The 26,253-nt window shown below is 40.0% G+C and overlaps 1 protein-coding gene across 4 annotated transcripts; it reads right to left on the reverse strand.

Annotated features, from left to right (window-relative positions):
• Positions 1 to 334: 334 nt before the first annotated feature.
• On the reverse strand, positions 335 to 16,703 carry nlrx1 (NLR family member X1). 4 transcript variants are annotated; one of them, XM_079675872.1, is made up of 12 exons: positions 16,321 to 16,703; positions 14,605 to 14,658; positions 13,195 to 13,307; positions 9,909 to 10,299; positions 9,407 to 9,638; positions 7,370 to 8,537; positions 7,007 to 7,190; positions 6,094 to 6,189; positions 5,311 to 5,397; positions 4,208 to 4,459; positions 3,913 to 4,117; positions 335 to 2,197 (listed from the first exon to the last, which is right to left on the reverse strand). In XM_079675872.1, exons 2-12 carry the CDS (start codon positions 14,619 to 14,621, stop codon positions 2,027 to 2,029), a joined length of 2,916 nt encoding a protein of 971 aa, XP_079531998.1. In that variant the 5' UTR covers positions 14,622 to 14,658; positions 16,321 to 16,703; the 3' UTR covers positions 335 to 2,026. The 4 variants fall into 4 exon arrangements, with proteins under 4 accessions (XP_079531998.1, XP_079531996.1, XP_079531997.1 ...); XM_079675870.1 differs by having other exon boundaries at positions 9,909 to 10,302; positions 16,321 to 16,702; XM_079675871.1 differs by having other exon boundaries at positions 9,909 to 10,302; positions 16,316 to 16,702.
• Positions 16,704 to 26,253: the final 9,550 nt, after the last annotated feature.

Consider the following 26,253-nt stretch of genomic DNA (forward strand, 5'->3'; position numbering starts at 1 on the left):
ATTTACCGACTGGCAGAGAGGAGCCGACACAATGTGGTGGAAGAAATGTCTGTAGACCCAACAGTGTCCTTTCCTTCTCGTGGCTCTTAGGTAAGCCCATTGGTACTTAATAAAGATATCTTTAAAACACCCAATATTGCTTTCTATTTAAACATTTCCATGTAATACAGCTGGTCACTCGAATTGTCAACGTTACTCGATAAACACATCTACATTCAAACATAAGGAAGCTGTCATTACGCTTAGCATAACAAAGAGGTAACTATCCAAGTAAACAACAATGTTTATGTTTGATCTAATACATAATTCAACAGAAATAACTTAGACAACACTGTTTACATTATACAATTTAATGCAGCATGTTTCAATGACATGCCAGCATTAATATTACAGCACTGAACATGCACCACATCATGCTGATCTGAGGATAGAACATCGGATATGAAATAAAGTTAAAATAAGGCAGCATTCCTCCATAACCTTTTTAACTTGGAGGGTTGAAGGCAGTTTCAAACAAAAACAGAAATAAGATAAGAAAAAAGTAACTTCAAGAAAAGTTATTTGGTTCAGCCCTACCATTGATACAGTTTACATGTTCCACAACAAACCCATAGGAAAGGGATAGGAGTATCATGTGCTTTTGAAACCAGCTGGGTACTGGCCCTTTTTTTCATTAGGTAGTTGAACATGGGTTTTTACAAAACCCTATTGCCCATTAAACAAAGCAAACAAACTCAAACACAAGTAGATCTGCAAAAACTTTGACTAAAAGTACAATATCATATTTAATACTTAAAATATTTTACGTTCTAGCAGGAACTCTAATCATAAAATAACTTTAATACAACTTGACATTTAATGCCAGCTTTTGGTACTTGGTACAGCTCAATGAAATGAAATGAAATGAAATGGAACAACACGTTTCAGTTTGAACCAAAACCCTACTTAGATGTTCAACATATAGTATAGAACAAACACATTTACAAGATCAAACCAAATACAGCTGTTGGTGGTGAAATAAGGCAGCTGGTCATATCAGAGAAGAGCAATAAACACACTTCCTCTTGAATGCAGACACAGTACAGTACATATTTGTTTTATTTTGAACTGAATGAGTCTAAGAGAAAACATGAAGGTACACTTTCTTAGCTCAATACATATATTTTAAAAGTTATATAAGGCTTTGCACATATGTGGCTGCATGTGACTCCGATTCAGGAGCATATTAGGGAGGCACCAAGATGAAATCACTCGTCAGTCTCCCAGCTTAATGGACCTGATTACAAAATCACTGCAGCAGCCTTGTTATTTTACTTAAAGATTGACTTGTAACTTATACCCAGCATATTAACATTTAACAAACAATCTGCTTCAGTTTGAGAGGAAAACATATCAGATGATACCTGTTGAAATTCTTTAAAAAGGTCACCTATTATGCAAAATCCACTTTTCCATGTCTTTTATACATAAATATGTATAACAATGTTTTTTTAGGTTGTGCAACCATTAGCCAATAGCGCCCTGTTCAACAGTGCTGACCCAGAATCAGCACTTTTGAAACAGGGCTGAAACAGAGGGCTTTATGGCATGCTACAATGATCTGTTTGGTATTTAGAGACAAACACTTCAGAGACATGTTCTGTGTATATCTGAGACCTATATTGTTGAAAAAGAGTATAATAGGGGACCTTTAAAAACCAAATGGATGTAACTCTATCCGCCTCCCCAACCTCCTCTTGTGTTATCATGTAGTTGTATGTACATCAGAAAGTCTATCATATGTGTTCGTGTTCATTAAATGCACCTGAATAGTCAGCTCATTTTTGTTCCATAGCATTACAAAAGCATTACACCGCCAAAATGCATTTTGCTGCAATTATTGGTAAAAAGCTCGCTGTGAGTGTCCTGACTGCATTCTCTGTTAGGATTAAAACATCTCTGACAAAATGATAAAACAAAGTCTCTTTGAGATGCTTGGTAAACTGTTGAATGTCAGCTCTTTACAGTTATGAAGATGTAGCCCGTTTCACCTCCTGGTGTTGATGGCCCATTTGCTTTTTCCTGAGGATGGAGGTATAGTGTCCTTCTCCAGCATCCTTAGAGTCTGCCGGATGCCCTTCTCCACCCTGCGGAAGTGCAGCCTCTTCCAGAAACTCTGCTGCTGCTGACGGCCCCACTCCAGGTCCCTGAGGAACACCTGCAGGGGGAGGGGCTGAGTTACTGTCATGCATCACAATGGACTTCATGGAGGAATGTATTTGTATGCTTACCCTCTCCAACGTTCTTCCTTTGTAGTTAATGATTAAGGAAATACTTTCTTAATGCTATAAAGAGGCCCCCACTTATGTTTTCTCCTCCAAATCTAAGGCCAGCCCACTGACAGCCCAATGCCTCCAAATCCCAGACTCTGGTAGTCTGCCCGACAGGAGGACGGTCATTGAAGCAAATATACAATATTCATGACAGCACTACTACAACCTCCATGTTAGTCACGTTACGCCGTTTTCCTCTTGACTGACGACGTCTTCAAATCAGCGGTTCATTTTTTAAAAGGTAAAGGCAAAACAACTTCCCAGTACAAACACAATAGCCCTTATTTAAATCATGAGGTCCCAAATGTTGTGAAATGCGCTTAATGCCGCCAAATAATTTTTCCACTTCAACATTTCACAAACAAAAATAGGTTGACAGCCAAATACCACCTCAAACACAACATGGCAAGCATATTTATTGTTCCTTTAATCCCACTCTTCGTTAGAGCTCATTATTTCCCATTTCATGGCGTGTTGAGCCACCCTTTCATTTTTTGTGGCAATCATTTTTTCCAAAATAAATTGTATTTTTAATCTACTCTTCAAACACCTTAAATTAAGATTACATAATTAATATGTATTTTAGCCAGAAGAATAGTTGTATTTATTAACTGTGTGTGGTCTTCATCTAAAAGCCCAAATAAAATATTAAAGGGTGTAAATGTAAATTCAATATTTGCCGCCAAATAATTTGCAAACATTATGATTTGTGTGGAAACATTTTTTTGTATTTTAACCTCTTTTCCTTTCTCTTTCTCGATCCTCCTTAGCAACGGTCATTACAGTCCTTGACAGTGGTCTGTTCCACTGGATTAACAACATGTCACATGTTCTGAATTGACCAATCAGAACTTTATTTAGACTCCGTATTGTTTATGGTTGAATGTGGGCCGCGAACATTTTTTGGATTCTTAAGTGGGCCCTGAGTTGAAAAAGGTTGGGAACCGCTGCTCTATGGGTTAAGATACTCAGCGTCTATTCTCCATGATGAACATGACCATTCATTCGATTGCGGGGTTTCACCACAAGAGGGCGCTTTTTCACAAAAACACGTTCACCAGCTAAAATAAGATAAGATAATGTTTCGTGGCAGCAGCATTAATACATTGTATTGCACATAATTAGAAATAAAAGGGAGTAGAAAATAAACAATTATACAATATAAAAATCTCAAAATAGAAGATGAAAATATTCCAAAATATATATATTATATTCGAAAATATAAAAAGTTGACCGTGAAGATACAAATCTGTAAACTATATGACAAATAAAACACTATTTAACACTTTGTTTTGTTAAGCCGATGGTTCAAACGGTATTTCTCCAAGACATACATTAGTTGAACGAAACGTCAATAATGTTTGTGGAGTCAGTAGTCAATAGTTATTAATCACATATCAGTAACAGCAACATCTTTCATTTTCAGTGGTGAAATTAATTTGTATGCTTAACCTCATACTTTTTACCTTTTTAGTTAATGATTATGCTAATGTTTTCTAAATGCTATAGTCATACTTTATGGATATTTAACTCAGATGAACTGTTGGGTTTTTCTTATCGCTGAGGTTTCTCTCTGACTTCATTACGTAGTTGTGTGTACCTTCAGCTGCTCCTTGACTCGTTGGCGGTCCCAGGAGGAGATGTTCTTCTGGATCACGCTGAGGATAGGGTGCCAGTCCTCGGAGAGGTCTGAGCCCTCGGTGACTGAAGCCAGGACCTTCACCCTCCGGCCGCTTTGGCTCTTGGGATCTCCTCGGACATACAGTGACTGCTTCCCCACGTCAGTGAGAGGGTTCAGGTACAAGCTGCACAACACACAACACACTACATCAACACCAAAACCTGAAGAGAAGATAGTGACACTCTTCACTACACTGTGTTGCAGAGCTGCTCACTGCACAGTGTGGATGCTGGGGTGCTCCCTGCAGGCGTCCACCAGAGTCATGGCAGTCCTGTCTCCGATGTTGTTGTAGGCCACGTTGAGCTCCTGGAGGCCCTTGTGCTGCTGGAGCCTCTCAGCCAGCTCTTGGGCCCCCCGGTCCCCCAGCCCGGTGTGCATCAGGGACAGGTGCGTCAGGGACTGGTTCTCTGGGAAGGCCTCCATCAGAGTGCTGGCTCCAGACTCCAGCAGAGTGTTGTCACACAGTCTGAAGAACACGTTAGAATAGTCAGACATTGCTGGGCTATTCAATAATGCATCTATTGCAAAAAGTTATATTTTAAATCAAATCGTTTCATACAATCATACTAACTGGGGTTCATATTGATAAATACAAGTGGCCGGTGAGGGTGAGCACCAATTCCTTTCACTTCCTTTATTTATTATTTGTTTTAAAATAAATGTTGCCTGCATGAAACTGACGAGGCAAAGTATCTAGATGCTTCCAGTGGTCCATTTACGGAACATTTTAGTCCGGTTGTCTTTCCCAAGGTCCTGATGTATTCCCCTTCACATCTGTACTTACGTTTTTTCACCGAAGTTCAGTGATTGGGAGAAGACAGGAACTGATTTTTTTTAAATATTTGACTATGGCCTGTGACTGCCTTTAATATCAAGCACATTTTCTGAAAAAAGCAGGACTAATGGACCCTTTCTTATGGGTAAACCATTTGAGATAAGGATCATTTAGGAGGCTGTGCTGGTACAGAACAGATGATCTCACTCTATAATTGGTAGTAATAATACTAATAATACTAATACTAATACTAATACTAATAGTAATAATAATAACAATAATTGGCATGGTAAAACGTGGTGTTTACTCATGATGTTGAAGGTGTGTTGGTTCACAATAACCACCTGCCTGTTGTTAATCCGGCAGCTAACTGCGTTTGATGAATTACTTTGTAATGTTTGGACCTGATCTGCAGCGCTGTTGATCAGGTCACTTTGAGTAACTCATTGAATTTTGTATATTCCAAACGAAAGACAATAGCACAGTAAAGAGAGGATTCCTTTGTACAGAACCCTTAAAGACATGAGTAAACGTGTTCTTACTGTAGGGATCTAATACAGCTCTCGGGGTCTAGAAGCAGATCCCTGAGGAGGATGCAGGACTCAGGACCCAGGCTGTTAAACTGCAAACTGAGGACAACAGAGACAGGCAGACACAACAATCACACACAGCATTCACATGCTAGACGAGAATGAGTCATTAGTAAAAATGCCTTTAAAACACATCTTATGACCCATTTATATCAATAAGGGTGGACTAAAAGCACAAGAACCTCTTTGGCTTAATGCCACATCATTAACCTGTTTGAACTGGTTTAACCATGTTTTACCACAGGGATGCCACACATTGACTCTCTATTTGGTTACTTTAGAGAAGTAGACTAATTGATGAGTCAATCAAGAAATAAAACGATTTAATAAAGAAATAATATATATTTAGAAAAAAACAAAACAGCTATTAATCAAATGAAGCCGATAAGATGCTAACCAATAAACACAGATACATGTTAGTAGACAACATGCCAAAGATATGTGAGAGTTCATAGACTTTTTCTCTGATTGAAAACATCACTCAGACATACCTCTTTGATTTACAATAAACTACAAATAAAACAAAACACACTGTAACTGATTAGGACAGATAAAGTAGTTCTACTGAATTCTAATCAGTCTGATGTATTAACATTGCTATGGTTTAACAAACACTGTTCAATTCTTAGTAATATTACAGTACAACCTTTAGCAAGATGCAAACAAACCACATATTTCCTTTGAAAAGGGCCCCTCTGTTATTCACTGCAAACCACAAAGAAGAGTGTTCCTCACTTGAGTTTGAATGTGTGTCTGAAGGCAGGCCACAGCATCGGAAGCCTGTCCTGAGTCAGCAGGCAGGAGGACAGGTCCAGCTCTTCAAGGCGATAACTGCAGTCAGAATCCACAACATGTTTTGTAAAATGACAACACTAAACATACATGCATTTCATATGCAGTAGAACAAACTATACTATAGCTATAATGTCTTCAGAAACTTTTTGAAACTGAAATCTTTGCGCTGAACATCGCTGCCTATGGAAAATACTTCAATTCAAAAAAATACAACGGAGAACAGAGCTGTATTTCTTTATCATAACATATGATTTTACTAGGGCTATCAATGTTAGCGCCAATATGAAAATACCAGAAAATCAACTCTGTGTATCGCACAGAAGGTAACCACAGCGGCTCCCTGTGACAGTGGGTTCGTTGATGCTTTAGCTAAGTGACAGAAAAGGATCTGTCTTCATTCCAATAATTCAGAAATCACGTTATGATAAAGTAAGGAATCTTCAGATTTCTCTTTCTCAGATTGCATTTCATGGGTCATTTTTTAGATCAATTGACACCACTAGTTGTTTTTACAAGAATGCCGTGAGAGAAAACGTAACTCTACTATCTTCTGGTTTAAACGTTTCAGTAAGATTTAGTCACGGAAGTTCTCCCAAAATTAAAACTGCTCTTTTGTTGTAGTTTCTTGATTTTTATTTTTTTTTATTTCTAATTGTTGGGTGCGAACACGATTTTCCAGCAGTAGGTATGGCCAAGGCTTTAATTTCACGAAGCCCAATAGTTGTAGCAGCAACTCCAAGTATACTCTTTTGGATCCACTTGGTATTAAACAAGTAGAAATAATAATATCTTACAAAGCCAGGAAAAAAATAAAGTACTAAACCCTAAACAGGTTTCAAATGAAGCGCTTTACCTGGCAGGAGTGCACGACAGCACAGAGCTCAGGACAAAGCACTTGAGTGAGGTCATACGGACGTTGGTGAGGCGGATGCTTCTGATCGAGGCCAAAACCTCTGCGGTCAGTCTGGGGTTCTGGAACTCATAGAGGAGGAGCAGCAGATCCATCAGCTCTTCTGGGGGCTGAGGCTGGCTCAGCTCTAGTATTAAATAAGACAAAACTTCAACATAATAAAAAATATTTGAGCGCAGGGTATCTTTCAGGGGAATTCTGATGTGTCAAGTTAACCTTAATAGACTTACAGTACTTAAACAATCACTTAAGTCAAAAGACAAAGCACACAGTGTTTAACAAGACTGAAATGAACACATCTGTTACCTCTGACAAGGTACTTCCTGAGGGCATGAGTGATCTGGGCCACAGTGGTGCTCTGAATGCTGCAGCCGAGTTGCTGGAGAAGGACACGGTTACCGTAATGCAACAGCCCCCCCATGAAGATAGGGTAGAGCTCAAAAGGCTGGGCCTCACTGATCTGCTGGGGCTCTGGGCCATGGACTCCCAGGAGGCTTTGCTCCACCTGATCCAGTACGTCCTCGTTGTGGCGATCCTCGGTGCGGAACATCTCGGCAGCCATGGTTCTGGCGATACTGCTTTGGTTTTTAATGCTGATCTTCTCGTAGAGCTTTGGAAAAAGCTTAAGGAGGTTGAAAACAGCGAATATCCGGAGGGGAATGAACTTAGAGAGGATGTTAAAGATGGCACTGACGTCCTCACTGGCTTGACCAATGGCCACAGACACCTGCTTGGTCATCTTCTCCAGAGCAGATTTGTTCTCACCTAGAACAACGTAGAGAGCTGCCAGGTACTCCTGCATGGCTGGGACAGCAAAAACATACCGCTTCTGATCAATCTTACTGGGGTCTTCTGGTGAATGCTTGAAGCTTTCTACACAGGGAGCCAAGAAGAAGTCGAGCACATCAGTCCGGAACATGGCCAGCTGACGCAGCTCCTCATCCGTCTTGGTCTTCCCTCCTATCCACTGCTCCAGTTCCTCTTCTGAGAATGACGTGCGTTTGTTCGTCACGCCGTCAAACGCAAGTTTCCCGACTGTACGGACTACATACAACATCAGAGAATTGTGCTGCTCCTGAATGGCCGCATTTGTCCCTGTCCCTGTGCCAAGCACCTCCCCTCCAAAGTTGAGTCTGAGGAAACTGGTGTAGATGCCGGTCAGTGTGCGGATGGGTGCCTTGGCGTCTGTGAAATGGAGGAAGTGTAAGGTGGCACATGTGAGCCAGCAGTAGGACGGGAGGAAGCAGGCTGCAGCCAGCTGGCTCTCTCTCTGAAGGTTGAGGTAGAGTAGCTCTATCAGACCATGGGCCTCATTGTTATGTGTAGTTTCTCCAGTCTGCTGCATCAGGCGGCTGGTGAAGTAAGCTCGCTGGCGGTCCGGATCATTGAAGCCACAAATCTGGGCATAGCGAGTCACGTACTTCTGAGGGATACGTTCCAGAGCAGAAAGTCTGGTGGTAACCAAGACGCTGGCCTGGGAACATACAACAGCCAACTTATAAAGCCAACAACAACACATATTGAAATTAATACACTTAAGAAATAAACACAGATTTAAAGAGTACCTAGTATACTTTTGCAAACTTTTTGGCTTGTTCGGCCTTGGGTATTTTAATTGATTCAGCTTGGTACAAGAACACAGCATTTCTCTGTAGAACATAGAACATTGATAGTGATGTTGCAAGGATGCGTCCTAAAAACCCAGAGATGAGTTAGCATTTGACCACTTCTGGTTCTCCGCTCAAAGTCAAAATGCTTCCCCTTTTTTGGAACATATATTCAGGGAAAAAGTTCAATTTCCTGATTCTTTTTGCCATGTTTTTGTTTTGTGTTATTTGGTCATTATTATTTGGTATATAATTGAATATTATGGATGACTGAAGGCTGGAAAGTGCTCTTGAGCTGTAGAAGACTAGGTTCCTTTTCTTAAAACAAAGAATTTGATTTTTGTTGATGTTGTGACAACTGTCATTATACTGTAGATAAAATGCCATATAAAAATCTAACACCAGCTAAATTGATATTGCTTTGGGTGCACAACGGAAAAAAAGATTCAGTTCAGTGCTGTCCTAAATAATATATTTATATGAATTGCTGGAGCTCACATATTTCACAGCTCCAGCTCTTTAATTTAAAACAGAATAAATACAGTATGAATATGACCAAGTAACACATAAAACTACAGACAATCTTTATTTAGCCCTTATTTAAGCCTTCCAGCTGTTTTAAGGGAAATTATCCTGCCCTTTACTCAAGGCTTTTATTGTGAAACTTCTACAGGAAGTGCTGATTACAGAGAAACAGAAGAGATGAATAAATAACATTACAGTGATTGTCCCTCACCTCAGGCAGGAGGTACTTCCTCAGCAGGTTGACCACCACTACACCTGGAGGCAGCACCTCATTGGGGTCACTGCAAAGCTCCGTGGCTCCAATCCGGAAGTCCAGTTTCATCTTCTCCATCCCATTGAAGAGGAAGAGTACATCCCTGGCCTGGTTCCCCTCCCCGCCCAGCAGGGGGTGTTTTTTTAGGTGGAGGTACTTCCTGCCCACAAGGTCCCTCAAGGAGACCGCCCTGTGATAGAGGGGATAATTCACTTTGTGCAATTTATTGCTAACATATCCAACGACGTAAACTAAATCTGGGCCACCGTGTCCATTTTCATATTCTAGAAGAAATTCTAAAGAAAATAGATTTGAAATCTAATCTTACAACCAGCTACAGCAAACTGATGTCAACATTATTTTTTAGTTATGTTGTCAATATGCATTTTTATTTCCCATCTATGTTTTCTGAAGTGCTCCCGTAGGCATTTCTTCATTACTATATATATATCTGTCTTACTTTGACAGTTGGCCCAGGTCCTCACAAGAGAAAGGAACCAGCAGCTTGAAGTGAGTCAGGGTGGCACCAGCGCACCAATCCAGCACCAGCTTGCGCACCACGGTACTTTTCCCGGTCCCCACGGCCCCGTACAGCAGCACGTTGAGGCCCCGGCCCTCACTCCAGGCATCGGTGGTTTCAAACAGCTGCTCCACGGTCACATGGCCGCTGGAGGGGGTCTGGGTTTGGAGAGGGGAAGTGAGCAGTCCTGCCCTCTCCTCTGCATTTCTTTCCAGGATCATCGGGTCCACATGCATGGTCTCCGGGCTGAAGTAGCCTCCAAACTGTTTCTCCTCCTGAGGAAGGTGGCTGAACCACATGAAGAGCTTCTTCTTGTGGATCTCTATGGCTTCTTCTGTAAGAGAGTAAAAAGTGAGCTCCACACTTTGAGTTGAACTTTTCCCAACTCCCCTTTGACATAAGGGACATATTTTCAGATTTCACAAAATACCCCGAGAGCTGCTTTTGACATGTACATTTTTCTAAAAGAGGTGAAATAGTGTAATGATGTTATTTGTAGTTCTGTTTAGGATTAATTACATAATCTTGCATAAATGTTTCAGTGTTCTCGCAACTTTTCCTTCATCAAGTCTTTTTGGAGCTGTGCAACCAATCAACTGCATGTAAGGACACCTATTCAAATGTAAAAAACCCACTTTATAATGGATGACAATGAACCATTCTGCACTTCAAAACCTGTGCATGTTAGCAGACACTAGAAAAACACTTGTAAACTAGGATAATGTTTTAAAAGATCTATGGGTAAACATAAGCAACTATTATAAAAGGCTATTGGAATAACTTAAAACACAGACTTGACTTACCACTGGTTCAACCGACAATACTACAAGGTGAGGTGAAGCTATGCTGCCTTGAGCTAGCATTATGCAATGCCTATTGCATTTACGCTTCTAAGTGGTCATAATATGTGGAGTCTATCCTGCTGTCGAACAAATGTGCAAGTATCATAAATTAGATTTTGCCACAGAGCTTATTTTCAGACATTTTCCAAAATCCAATGGAGAAATCATATTGAATTTGGTCGAGGGAGCACTTTGAGAGATAGAATTACTAACAAAGCACTTATATACTAATAAAGGACTGGCTTATATAAAGCCAGTTGAGTAGCACTTGAAATGTTTTTGCTCTATGAAACCTGATGTACTTATATGACTGTTTTCTTCAAGTTTGTATCTTCTTGGTCGAAGTCGCTTTCGATAAAAGCGTCAGCTAAATGCAATGTAATGTGATGCTAACTTTTGGGTGGGCCTACAAAAATATGTCATCACTGCACCACTCCATTAAGACTACAGATAATGTAGCTATAACTAAAACTGTACCCAGAGGAGTATTGGTCATGAAAGCTGAAGTTCTTTTTACACTGTGGTCTCGGCACTATTTTAATGTGGGGCAACGAGCAATTAGAAACAGCGTTTGGACCATTGGCATGTTCCTGACCTAGAAACCAGCTGTCTGTGTGGTATTTTGGGTCCCAGCTCGCTGCTACACTATAACCACACACACCTGTACACATATCACCAAGGTCAGCTATATCTCTGCTGTTGATAATGGAAACATTTGGTCATCTGAGTTGATTAACTGAACTAAACGTGTATTTTTTTAGATATATAACATTACTCATAACAGTGTGTCAGTCAGGAAACTTTTCAGGTGTGTAGTTTAGAAGAAAGTGAAGCCTAAGTTTGAAGATGGCAGCTTGAATAATGTTGGCAGGGAGGGAGGGTCTGACAAGAGAAGGATCATGGGAAAGATCCTGAGTGTTTGGAGCCTGAGCCCTGACTGGAACTGAAACCATCTCTGCTTCTGCTGCATAGACTAAAACATTAATAATATTGTATCTGTCTCTGCTTCACTACTCTATGGAAGTGGAGTACTAAAGTGCTGTAGTGCCCCTTTAAGAGCAACCTGCTGCTGCTGCTAATAATAATACTTACATAACCACTACATTCACACAACATATTCAGCGTTAGCACTGTCCTGAAACCTTCCACTGAATGCTAAACTCCAATCATGAAGTTGTTCAGAAACAAAAACTGTTAAAAATCAAAATCCTGTATTTACACTATTGTTACGACCCTGGGTCGTTAGGTCATTTGTGTATATATTTTTCCCTCCTTCTGTGTCTGTGAGTGTGTTTGTGATTGTGTGTGTGTGTGTGAGCAAGCAGGTGGTGCCCGTTAGCTGATTAGCTACCCTCGTCAGGCTGATTGGTCCACCTGAGGAGACGGGAGCATTTTTAAGCTGCAGCCGTGTAGTTCCTCGAGGCTCTCTCTCTGACTCAAAGTCTCCTACTCCCAACGTTGCGCGTGTTAAGATCTTTTGTCCTGTTGTGCTGTGTTCACACTTTGAGAGTATCTTGTCCTTCTCTGCTTGCTGTGAGCTGTTTCTTTACCTGTCTTTGTAGACGAGTTATTTTTCTCAGGAGTGCAAACCCCTTTTTCTTTCTTTTGGATTGATTGTTTTCTCTTGTTTTAAGTTAGAGTAGGTAAGAAGCCTGTATATTTATTTGTCTCTATTAGGTAAGATTTTGTGTTAAAGGTTAGTTCGTTTGTGTGGTTTTGTTATTCCTGTCTTGTTAATTATGTATCAGACTTTCAGCATGTTTTTTTGTTGTGAAAGTATATTTTTGTTGGATTTGGTAAATGAAATTTACCAAATGACATTCTCTGTCTCGGCGTCCTTTGTCTTGACAGTGGGAAAAGTGGGGAGAGAGCAAACTTTGTGCTGCGCCTAGGTTCCCCTAGGCCTGGGCGTAACACTATGAATATACCTTGTTTGTTTTTTACTGTTTTAGTTTTATGTCAGAAGGCAATGTTTGTTTTTTATTTTGTCAAAAATAAATAAATCACCTAATCCTTCAAAAATGGCAAATCTTCAAAAAACACAACATTTTATTTATTTGCATGTCATTTTTCAAAAATCCAACAGTTTTCAAAGATGATTTAATTGTTAGAAATAACATTTTTGAGAAATCACCTACTTTCTGTAAGATCATCCTTTTTTGTGAATTAACCCAATTTTCAAAGTTATTACATTTTTGAACTAAGAAATTATTTAAATGTTAAAGAATCATCAATATGTTGAAAAAAATCTGTCATTATAGAAATCTGTCATTTAAAAAAAATCAACTTGTCCCTGAAAAAAGGCTTAATTGTGTCAAAATCAACAACATGGTTCAATTTGACTTTTGTCAAAAAGCAAAGAGGCTAAGAACGGAGTTGAGCACCTGGTCCTGAAGGGGGGGAGCAGAAGCTCCTGCAGTGAATTCCAGTGGCGGAGTAGAGAGAATACTCCGCCCTCCTCTTCCACCTCCATGCTCCCAGCAGCTGACTCAGCTGTCTGTGAATCACAGCGCATCACAGTCAGCATTGATTAAAATCCACAGAGACAAGCTCTAAAGGTCATTTTAATCTCGCAGTCAACAGGTTGCGGCAGGCAGACACACATTCCCCCAAGGCACTGCCATTTTAAACAGGCACGCACATTACACCCTGTAATTCTACTAAGGCTCACCCTATGATGCTTTTCACACACACGAAAATGTTAATTGCATGATAAGAACAAGTATTAAGGGAATTTCTTTGTCTAGAATGCTAGGTCTCATTAAAAAACCAAGTATTAAGTAATAATCTCCAAGATTGGCAATTGAAATACCATTCTGCTCAATCACCATATCACCACAAGAGGTAACACGACTGTTATTGCCCTATGGACTGTTTAAAGTCCTTGCACTTGCAGTACTATGAACTGTATGTCTTTTGCAACTTTTCTAGGAAAGGTAACACCGTTCATATTTCTGGGAAGTGTGATCATATGTCACACTTACAAAGTTGTAACAAATGTAACATAGCCTAAACTTTAAAAAAAAAATTAAAGGTGGGGTAGGTAAGTTTAAGAAACCGGCTCGAGATACACTTTTTGTTTGATAAAGTTATGTGAGAACCATTACTTTCACCTCGTAGGAAGTGACGATAAATTGAATTAAATATACTAATGTTAAACTCCTAAATATTGGTCAAGGTCTTTATTGACCGTAAAGCTGGGTAGGTAAGTTTGAGAAACCGGCTCGAGATACACTTTTTGTTATATTCCATGGAATGCTCTTAACATCCCGATTGCAATGAATATCTTAAGTGCTTTGGCAACAAATCCATAAATAAATGTCCTCTGTGGAAGCTGTAGCGCTGTAAAAAGCACGACCAATCATGTGAGCCGGCCCGGCTAAAATAACTGGATGGCCTACCTGCCTGTCAGCCTGCGATCTGTGCACAAACTTATCTCGTGCCCTCATTGGTCATGTGCACGTTCGTGTGTGTTGGAGGAGCGGCTCTGTAAGGAAGTAGCAGATTTCTTCCGGCTGTGTATTTTCAAATTCTAGCGAACTCGAGCTGGTTTCTCCAAAATTACATACCCCACCTTTTATGTCAATGAGAGCCCAACCATTGACAGCCAGGGTTGATGTGAGCGGGGATTGATGCGTTCTAACTTGTACAACAGGTTTGGATGAGTTTTGTTGGCATGTTTAATCGCACAAATCCACAATCTCTTTCACTCTGGGTTTTCTTTCTTCGTACTCATTCCTGCACCTCTAAAAGGGATGTGACCTCACAACTATGAAAAACAATTATTCACCTACCTCTGCACTGAGCTCATCCTTCTGTTCTGCTGCCTCTTTGAGTCGAGGAGCACTCTGTGAAAAACAGGGAACGCACAAAATGTAGACATTTGTCATTTTCAATCAGGTAATCTTGAGTTTTTGGAATCATTTTTTAAACAGTGCTTTGTCTGTTGACAGAACGAGCCGTAGCTTGTCTTCACCTCTTATAATTGAAAATGTAGAAAGCTAGATCCTTCACATCCACATGAGTTAATCTCTCAGAAACACCATCTAAAAAGGGAAATGCTTCAATTTTCTCTTAAATCATGTTTGTTTGTCATAGCAACAAAGTCATTGCCCAGCAGCAGCAGCAGCGTGGCACCTGCCACAAGAAGCTAAACTGCCAGCGGCCACTATTTGAGCTAGCTCTGTCTCAATTATTGGGCAATCTGCTGCTCCAAACCTTATGTTAATTATTATTTAGAGTGAATAAGCACATCTGTTCTGTATGTTATATATTTGTTTGTTTAGAAATCATACGTTACATTGACAATGGAGAAATAAGTTAAAATCATGTTCAGACATGAATATCCCTTGAGGGTTAATGCGCTGATCAACCAATCATTGCGTCTTTAGGCAAGATACCTGTCCAAAAATTGCTCCCGCATGTTTACAGTACTGAAAAGTGTATTTGGGTCGCTTTGGAGTCAAACTCATAACATGAAGACAATAATGTGATATAAGTTTTAGACATCCATAGACACATCAAATAATAGCCAGAAAATCCTCAACTTTTTGAAATCAATATGTTTTTTGCACAATATAACAAAATATATATATTTTTTTGTATTTCATCATATTTGACGCGTCAGGCAAAACAATGTCTCAAAAACAAATATTGCTGATCTTTACATTTACAACATTTGAAACATTTGAACTGATTTGGGTCTTTCTTAATTTTTTCAAACAGGAAACTTTTAACAACGTCCTTATTTCGCAAAACAAGGGAAAATGCTGTTTGATTGCATTTTGATAATATTTGGAAGACATTTTTTTACCAACTGTATACATTCGGTCCAAGGAGAAATAAATTAAACTCAACAAACTTGTTTTAGCGTTTTGGACATGGTTTATTTGAAATGTCATTGGTGGGACAGAACATGTCCACCAATTCTGGAATGACCCATCAATTTCAATCTTTAGTTAGTTTAATGAAATCATCTAAACAGTGTATTTGGCATTGCGGAAGCATACTATAAACTGCATCATGAAACTGGAGCATGAAGCCGCCATACCAGCAGCCGTCTGAACACTGTATTAGGCTGAGAACAAGGTGACAGTTACATAACGTTCAAACTGACAGGCGAGGTGTTGGAAAACTAAAGGACGTGACATTTCTATGGCACAAGTTCCCTGGACACTGGTGTTGAGCCAAGTCTATTAAAACATTAAAATAGAGGAAGGGAACTTTAGGTTACTGACTTAACGCTACTTAAACACCTGGCAATAGTATTTTAAGATACAGTTCGAATACATTTCATATATTCATTGCGTAGAAGCAATACCAGGAAGCACGAGTCAGTGTAGCTAAATGTTACTGGAGTCAAAGCTTAAGTGACTTTAACGTTATCATGCATGCTATCGTATTATAAACATGTCTCTACCCCTTCACATGCTAAACTAATAAAGTTATGAATGCAAACCAAATGTGAAGTAAAATGTCACGGAAAATGAAACGATAGTAGCATACAGTACCAACGCCTTATAGTCCTGCGTCCTTGTCTCCCATCGGTGGCTGTGTCCGCTGACATTCAGGTTATCTTATCTGCCTTCATTCATTCATTCATTCCTATTCATTACTCCTTATCGCTATCACTCCGTTTACTGACTGACTACCGTAACGCGAAAACAGAGAGGTACACTTCAATGTTCAGTGCTGTGTTCCGCACAGCACTGCAGCATAGGGGAAGTCCGGTAGGATTTTCAGAATAAAATACACTTCGACCTTCTTCTTCTTCTTCTTCTTCTTCTTCTTCTTCTTCTTCTTCTTCTTCTTCTTCTTCCGTGTTTATTGGCAGTTGGCAAACCAACTTGTAGGTGCATTACCGCCACCAAGTGGACTGGAGTGTGGACAAGAGACTAAGCAGAAAACAATAAACAAAACAAACAAAACAAAGAACCAAAACTCTAGATTATTTTTAAATTGATCAATTTCTCTTAGAAATTTAATAATCTCACAATATATATTGCCTGATGTTTTCCCTAACAGTCCTGATAGCGACAAGTCATAGAATTTAGCTTTCTTCAGTGTCTGGAAAAACACATTTCTCTGAGTACTATATTTCCTGCAAAGCAGTAAAACATGCTCAAAAGTTTCTGGCTGGCTACAGTGTACACTTTCCGGTTGCATGATTTCCTATTATACTTAATGATTTGATTGAGACCTGTATGACCTATTCTTATCAGAGAAATGACATTTTCCTCCCTTCTTTTAAACCCCACCTTCCTTCCATCCCCCACATACCCTTGAATTTTATAAAGATGTCTTCCTGTATCACTAAGGTCCCAATGATCTTGCCATGTTGTTTGTGCATATTTCTGTATGAATGTTTTAACCTCCGCTTTACTGAGTGGAACTTCTATGTCTATGTTCATACTTCTGAGTGTTTGTTTGGCCAGAATATCCACCTGTTCATTACCCTCCACACCAACATGAGCAGGAACCCAGATGAAACGAGTTGCTATGCCTTTGATTTTCATTTTATATAAAATTAGATATATTTAATTTATTATGTCCATTCTAGATGAAGATCTACCTGATCGTATACTCGATAATGCTGAAAAGCTGTCAGATGCAATTACAGTATTATGTATTTCTTTCTCCTCTATCCCTTTCAATGACAGTACCAATGCCAACAACTCTGTGGTGTATACTGACACATGGTCTGTTACCCTTTTCTTGATATGTGTATTACTCACTGGGATGTATACTGCTGCCCCTGCACGCCCTGTCTCTGGATCTTTGGAACCATCTGTAAATATGATGGTTGAGTCTGAGTGATATCTTGCAAAATAATTCTGGACTATGCGCCATACTGGTAGTTCTTTCTTTTCCTTGAACTCCCTTTGTATATTGAGGTCTACACTTGGCAATGGGAATAACCAGGGTGGAATGGATGAGATTGGAACTGTGGGGCAATACTGTATTTGATTCAAACCTATACTTGCTGCTTTAACATCGCCAATCCATCCAAAACTTATTAAATGTGACTCATTGTGCTCCCAGCAGTCTTTCAAAATACTTTTTGCAGGATGACTATCACTGTGCCCCTGAAGGTTTACCCAGTATGCCAACATTAACTTCACTCTTCTTATCCTTAAAGGCATTTCTCCCATTTCCACCTGTATTGCTGATACTGGAGATGTTTTAAAAGCTCCACTACAAATTCTCAGGGCATGAGCTTGTAGGACATCCAGTTTTTTAAGGTTTAATTCTGCTGCTGCCATGAATGCTATACAACCATAATCAAATACAGGTCTCATAAGTGCCCAATATATATTCAGAAGTGATGACCTACTTTCTCCCCACTCCTGTCCCGCCAAACACCGAAGTACATTGTTGACTTTTTTACATTTATTTTTGAACTTTTCCTATATGATTGCTCCATGTTAGCTTTCTGTCAGACCAAACACCAAGACATTTTATTGTATTAACCTGTTCAAGAGGTTGCTTATACAATTTTAACGATATAAGAGCAATGTTATGCCGTTTTGTAAAACAAATGACCTGCGTCTTAGCTACTGACAGTTTGAATCCCCATTTATTTGTCCATTTCTCCACTTCCACTATTGCAGCTTGTATTTTCTTTCCAACATGTGCTACATTGCGGCCTTTTGCCCACAAAGCCCCATCATCTGCATACAAAAACTTTCCCATACTTGGATTAATTTGATTAAAAATGTCATGTATCACTATATTGAACAGCAACGGACTACACACACTACCTTGCGGAGTACAATTTTCCACAGCATAAACACTTGAATATTCTGCACCTATTCTTACTTGTATTTTTCTTTCCAGTAAAAAATTCATAACCCAATTATATGCTTTACCACCAATTCCCAATGATTTTAACTTGATTAGTAGTCCTTCCTTACAGAGCATGTCATAAGCCTTTTCAATATCAAAGAAGACTGCAATCACTACTTCCTTGTTGGTCTGTGCTTTCCTGATGTCTGATTCTAAGCACAATATAGAATCCATTGTATTCCGACTCCTACGGAACCCACTTTGATATGGGGACAACAGAGCTTTACTTTCTAAGATATATCTTAACCTTTCTGTAACCATTCTTTCCATGATTTTGCATAAATGAGATGTCAGGGCAATAGGTCTGTAGCTAGATGGATCTGAAGGGTTTTTCCCTGGCTTTAGAATGGGCACTATTATCGCTTTTTTCCACACTGAAGGAAGTTGGCCAGAATCCCACACCCTATGAAACAACCTTAACACAATGACTAGAATGTTATCTGTCATGTGTTCCAGCATTTTGTAACAAACACCATCTTTCCCGGGAGTGGTTTGACGAGCACTAATAATTGCTCTTCTCAACTCAAACATACTAAAATGCAGGTCCAACTGATCCCCTAACACTTCTACTCTATCCAATATTCTCGGGTTTTCCATGAGTGTATTATTTCTGCACTGCCTGGCTTCCTCTGTAAGGTTATCTGAACTTTCCTAAATGTTTGAGCTAGAAGTTCCGCCTTTCCTAAGTTTGCGACAGCCATTTTGTCCCCTCTGCTCAAAACTGGCAACTCATAATTCCTTCGAATTCCCCCCATTCTCCTAATCATGCCCCAAACATCTGCAAGCTGTACTTCTCTTCCAATACCATTGCAATATTGCCTCCAAAAAGTGCGTTTTTGCATTCTTATTGTTCTCCTTACTATAGCCTGGGCCTTTTTATACTGATTCAAAGCTTCCTGAGAATGGCTTTTTTTGAGTTGCCTGAAAGCTTTATTTCTGTCTTTAATGGATTTCCTACATTCACCATTCCACCGGGGTACACTCTTGGTACACCTAACTCCTGCAATTTCCGGAATTGTTTCTTTGGCTGAATGAATGATAACCTTAACCAGCTCATCATTGAATTTATTTATATCATCATAATTTTCCTCTTGAAGTGTTTTACATCTATTCGTACTTACAACTTGGAAGGCATCCCAATTAGCTTTTCCCAATTTCCATTTAGGAATTTTCTTTTCCTTTTCAAACCTTATGTTGGTCCCAACTTTAGTCATTACCGGATAATGATCGCTGCCCACTGTAGTATGCTTTACCACATTCCATGTACTTATACCTGCTAAAGCACTAGATACAAATGTCAGATCGAGTACTGTTTCTATATTCTTAGTGCAATTGTATCGTGTTCCTTCCCCAGTGTTAATACACACTAGCCCGTGGTCATCTATAAATTCCTCAACTAATGCACCATTTGCATCTGTGCTACTGCTACCCCATAGTGAGTTATGTGAATTAAAATCCCCACACCATATTACTTTGTCTTGCAGTGAACCCCCAGCATCCTCTAATATCCTTTGATCTAATTTCCCACATGGATTATAATAATTTACTATATCTATAGGTCCTCTATCATTCCATACCCTTATAACTATTGCTTCATGATCTGTACTTACATGCATAACTTTGTAACTTATACCACTCTGTATGAATCCTCCCCCTCTGCCAGAGTCCCTATCTCGTCTAACTGCAGTATATCCCTTCACAATAAAATGCAGTTGTGGTTTCAGCCATGTTTCCTGAATACAAAGTACATTAGGTTTCTCTCCCAGGTTGTCATTATATTTTTTAAACTCTTGTCCATTTGCAATTAAACTTCTAGCATTCCACTGCAGTACAATTAACACCATCATGATGATCCAGTCCATGTCTGAGGTTGTTGGACGTCATCATTTAGGATATCTTTCACATTTTCCCACTGCATCCCTTTCACATCAAGGTACTTTTCAGCTGATCTGACAATTTTTTTGATTCTTTCATTCCGGCTTGTAGTCTGCGCTGAACAGTTGATAATCTCTGCCATAAACAATACAAACTCTCTTTTACTCACTATCAGAGTGTCCTCCTTCAACTTAACACAGTTGTGGACTTTTCCTGTTTCTTTGCTCTTACTGTTGTTTCCCATTTTAACCTGCGTTCCTCCTGAAACTGTCTTTGCTGCCTCTGCATAGCTAACTTCCTGCGTCACCCTGACTCGCTGCACCTCTTCTGCTTTCTTGCTAACCTCACATCCACGGTACGCTGAGCTATGCTCCCCTCCGCAATTGCAACATTTCAGCTTTGCCCCTTCTTCACATTTTCCGTATTCATGATCTCCACCACATCTGCCACACTTTTGTTTTCCCTTGCACACTGCCGACACATGTCCAAATCTCTGACATTTAAAACATCTTATTGGTGGTGGAACATACGGTCTCACATCATAACACATATATCCAATAAGTATCTTTTCCGGAAGCCTTTTTTCTTCAAAGGTGATCAGAACCGAAAGACTATCTTCTTTAATCCCATTGCGGTTTGCTTTCATGCGTTTATAATCACTTATTTTTGCATTTGTTATATTCTCTTTCACATCATCAGCTGATATTCTGACGGGGATTCCTGTCACAACTTCCCTGACTAGCTTTTTACCACTGAACAGTGAACATTACACTTTCTTACCCCCGACGGTACTCATCTTTATTGCTCTCCCCTGTTGCTCTCTATCCCTACATTTGATCAACATTGATCCATTCCTCAATACTTTAGCACTCATTACATCTCCGATTTCTTTACTGATGGATTTAGTTAAGCGTATAGGGTTCCACACGCCGAACAAAGCTCCCTCTTGCGCAAGTTTCACAACCACCATGAACTCCTGTTGCCTATTTCCGACTACTCTTTCTCTCCTTTCCCCCTCACTATTGCTCTCATCCGAATGAGTATTTCCTCCCTTTTTACGTTTCTTTCTCCTCACTATATCCCATTTTTCACAACACCCGCCTGCTACGTCCATGTCTCCTAACTTGCTTCCTGCTTCGTCACTTCCCTCTGCCATCTCTCGTCCAGTCACAGTCCATAGTTGCCACTACACATCTACCTATCAACGGTAGAACAATTAGAGGCCAACTAAAAAACTGTTTTTAGCTTATTCATGAGTGGCCAAATGCAATAATTCAGTCACAATGTTGTTCTTTTTTTTTCAAATAATTTTTTTTTTCTTCTCCATTTCTCCTAGGGGGCTCCGTAGTAGTGTGTTGACCTATGGTGTTGACCTGCAAGATAGTTTTATAAAAACGGTGTATTTTTGAACCAACAGTTAAGGTTTAGCCTGCAAGCCTGTGTGTTACAGTAAATACATACAATCTATGGTTAAAACGAAATGTTATTTTGAGGTTAGATAATAAGAAATGAGACATACAGTATATTCATGGTAGGTTTTTGCAAGTTGTAAGACCTTTATGCCAATGTTGCCACCTATATAAATGTCCAGCATAAAGATCTTAACCCTTCTAAAAACCTACACAAAATACAAGTCTTATTTGTATCATTACAAATAAGACTTATATTCTGTGTAGGTTTTTAACCCAAAATAACATTTAGTTTGAAACTATTTGGGTTTTTATTATTTTTAACATGTAAACCCTTGATATTTTTAGTTTAGTATGGAAAGATGATTACATTTAGGTCAAAATGTGTCTTCTTTCACTTGATCAGTACATTGAGATTGTGACATCTTACAAATACTTGGGCGTTCATCTGAACAATAAACTGGACTGGACTGATACTTGTGATGCTCTGTACAAGGAGGGACAGAGCAGACTCTTTCTGCTGAAGAGACTGAGGTCTTTCGAGGTGCAGGGGGGCACTCCTTTTTACATTTTATGACTGTGTTGTGTCATCAGCCATCTTCTATGGTGTGGCCTGCTGGGGCAGTAGCATCTTGGCTGCTGAAAGGAAGAGACTGAACAGACTGGTAAGGAAGGCCAGCTCTGTCCTGGGGAGTCCTCTGGACACTGTGGAGGTGGTGGGAGACAGGAGAATGGCAGCCAAGCTGTCCTCCCTGCTGGTCAATGTGTCCCACCCCCTCCAGACCAGGACACCCTGTCCTCACTGCAGCTCCTTCAGCGACAGGCTGCTTCACCCCCGCTGTCTCACGGAGAGATACCGCAGGTCCTTCCTTCCTGCAGCGGTAAGACTATACAACCAGCACAGCCCCTAGTAGACCCCCCCCCCCTCACACACAACAACACAGACTATAACACCCCTTGCTGTTAAATACCAACCAGCTATGTGCAATGTGAGTATGTGCCGTTAAAACTGTGCTATATATACCTGGCTGCTAAATCGTAAGAACTGTTACAGGATGTGTATTTTGTAAATTGTGCAACTTTTTATTTTTTATTATATCATAACTTTTTTTTTTAACTTAGTACTTTTTAATGCATGTACTGTATATGTAACATCAAGCTGTCTGTGGCTCTTTTCTGCTGTAACTACGTACATTTCCCCTCTGTGGGACCAGGGGCAGATCTAGAAAAAATATTCATGGGCTGCCAAGAGATTTTGAGGGGTGGCATCCCCTTGCAGAAGTATATGATGATTTAATCGCAATCATATCAATCAATGTTAACTTGAAAAGCCACAATATTTATATTTTAACTCAATAACGTTAGGTGACATTATTGTGGCACATCAGTAAAGCCTTAAAGGGGGACTATCATGCAAAATGCCCTTTTGTACATCTTTTTATACATGAATATGTGTCCCTGGTGTTCCAGGGAACGCACCAAGTGTCAGAAAACACAACCCTCTCTATTTTCCTCCATACCCAAATCTCTAAAAAAGGGGCTGCAAAGGATCTGATAAAAACTGATCCAGATTTGAACACTGTCCTGAAATCAGGACGGTGGCGCTACGCAGTGCTTGAATTGGAATAAAAAAGGTGCCAGTACTCTAAATCAGCAACTGTTTCAAGTCAATTTATTTATACAGCCCAAAAACAAGTATTTGGCTCAAAGTCATAGTATATCCTATAATGCTGGTGGGTTTGTCTCTTTACTGTATATTTTAGAAAGGCTAACTGCACTTAAACAAAATGACTCAGGGTGCATCTGAGATTAGAGGGGGTGCAGGGGTAAAGTGCTATTTTTATAAGTGGGGAGTGGACCTGACACCCTTTAGGGGGGTCCGGGGCATGCTCCCCCGGGAAGATTTATTTTAAATATTGAAGTTAAATGCATCAATCTGGTGCACTTTGAGAGCAAAATGAAGATATATATGGATACCTCTCAACATCCATATGAAACAGAACTGTAAACAGATTTACTTTTTCTTTATGGATATAAAAGAAACTAAAGCCTGACTCCTACTGGCGGCTGGTTAAATTACTCCTCGTCCCTGAGTACACTCACCATCTTTCAGCAGGAAAGGAGAGAGGGAATCAATGGAGCTGCCAGGGAGGACGCAGGGGAATCCAGACGGTGGTTTATGGGATGCAGACGTAGCACTTTGTATGGAGACCTGAGAGAGAGAGAGAGAGAGAGAGAGAGAGAGAGAGAGAGAGAGAGAGAGAGAGAGAGAGAGAGACATTATATACTGTATGTGTTCATTATATCTACTTTTTCAATATTATTATGTATTGTTTTACACTCACGTTGTTAAAAAAAGGCTCCAGAAGGCCTTGGGGACAGCAGTATCAGGGGCTGGAGCTGGACAGGCTCTTTCATCAGCACTTCTCCTTCCCTTTGCCAACCACGGCCTCACATACTTTTCTGGATTGAACTGTCCTAGCGGTGGTCCATTGCATTTGATAAAAACCAGACTGGACAATCGGCTGACAGAGAGAGCATTCCTTTTTGCAGTAAGGATATCATTCATGCTGCTGAATGCCCGCTCACACTCACTAGTGGAGACAGCGATGGTTCGGACTGCTTTTAGTAGAGGCTCCATGGCAGCAGGTGTACGGGATGCCCTGATTTCCTTATATTCACGAAAGCCCTGAACAGTCTCTCTTCTGTCCACTTTCAGCACTTCGCACAAACGTGGCACCTCTGCGTCCCCATACTGTATGTCTAACTCCTCTTCAGGCCAACTACCAGGATGGAGAACCTTTATGTCATGTATTAGCTGATTGTGCCGGGCCTCCCGGCATTGCAATGGGCTTTCTCTTTTGCTGACATGAGAGGAGGTTGTGGAAGTCATTCTGTGTCTCAGATTCTCTACCATACTGCGGAAAAACTGACCTGCATGAATCTGTACAAGCCTGCCATTCTCACGCAGGGAAACACCTTTTAAAGACTTCTCAGCTAGAGCTCTATGAAGTAGTCATATGTGGGCCAGGCATGGAGACCATGGATTCAAAAACTCGTATTTCTCGAGTCAGCAGCCTATCTGCTGTAGGCAGTGTCATCTCTCTTTTTTGGAGTTGCCGAGAGAGGTCGCTGAGCTCTGTGAGCGCATCATACATCAGTCCCAGATTGCTGACAAACGGTGCAGATGTGAGCACATCATCAAGGCCCTTGTACTTTGCTCTGTCTCTGGAATCCCTGCTCGTGTCGTTTGCAGCATTTGAAAAGTGATCATGAAGCACTAGTTTTCCCAGACTGCTCTGACGCTCCATTCACTTGAAGCTACGGTCAGTGTATGTTTTGGTCATTGGATTTTCTTTTCACAAATGGATATTCAAAAACAAAAAACGACTGGATATTTGATTTTCGTTTTCAAATTGGAAAAACCAAAATTGAAATACAAGGCGTTTTTCTTTATCATGGTCAAAAAGTGATTTACTAAACTTAAAAAACGGGATGATTCTCATTTTTTACATCTCAAAACAAAAAATAAAATCACTAGAAAGCAGAAACAAAAAAACTACCGTTTTTTCATATTCTGCTACCGGAAGTTACCTTACAAAATAAGAGCGCAGACGAAACTCACGAAAGTGATTTCAAAAGCACTCGTAGCAAGAGTGCTTTTGTTTTGGAATCGTAGGCTTTGCTAAAATGTCTGGCCAGCGCCATATAGACTTTTTTTTATTTTTTTATTTTTTTATAGACTTTTCTATCTATATGGCGCTGGCGCTGGCTAAAATCAGCGAGTTACGTTATCTCCGTTCACTCCAATGGACCACTTTTTTAGAGCAATGGCGGATCGTGGAGCCTCTCAATCGTTCCCCGGAAGTTAGCGCCAAGGCTAGCAGAGCTGTAGAGTTGCAGCATAATAGACCGTTCGTGACGGACTTTTAAAGGTAAGAAGAAGTTTAAAGATTTATATTGCGGATATTATCAGTACATCTGATTCAAATTAACATGTGTATTAAAGGATGTCAGTGGATTATCTCTAAATTAGTAGATTTAGGGAACGTTTACAGATAACAGATTAAGCTAGGATACCATACCATAGTACCATACACTATCCAGCGGTTCCCAAAGTGTGGGAAGATGAGCCTCCCCTCAGAGAACATAATCCCAGCCGCGCCCCCCTCCCAATTATTATTGCTATTATTATTATTATTATTATTATTATTATTATTATTATTATTATTGTTGTTGCTATAATGCAGGGGTATTCAATTGCATTTCAAAGAGGTCCAGTCAGAGAAAATGTCATAAAATTCTCTGTTTTCG

The sequence above is a fragment of the Notothenia rossii genome (assembly GCF_949606895.1).
Source record: "Notothenia rossii genome assembly, chromosome: 4".
In the NCBI taxonomy this organism is placed as follows: domain Eukaryota; kingdom Metazoa; phylum Chordata; class Actinopteri; order Perciformes; family Nototheniidae; genus Notothenia; species Notothenia rossii.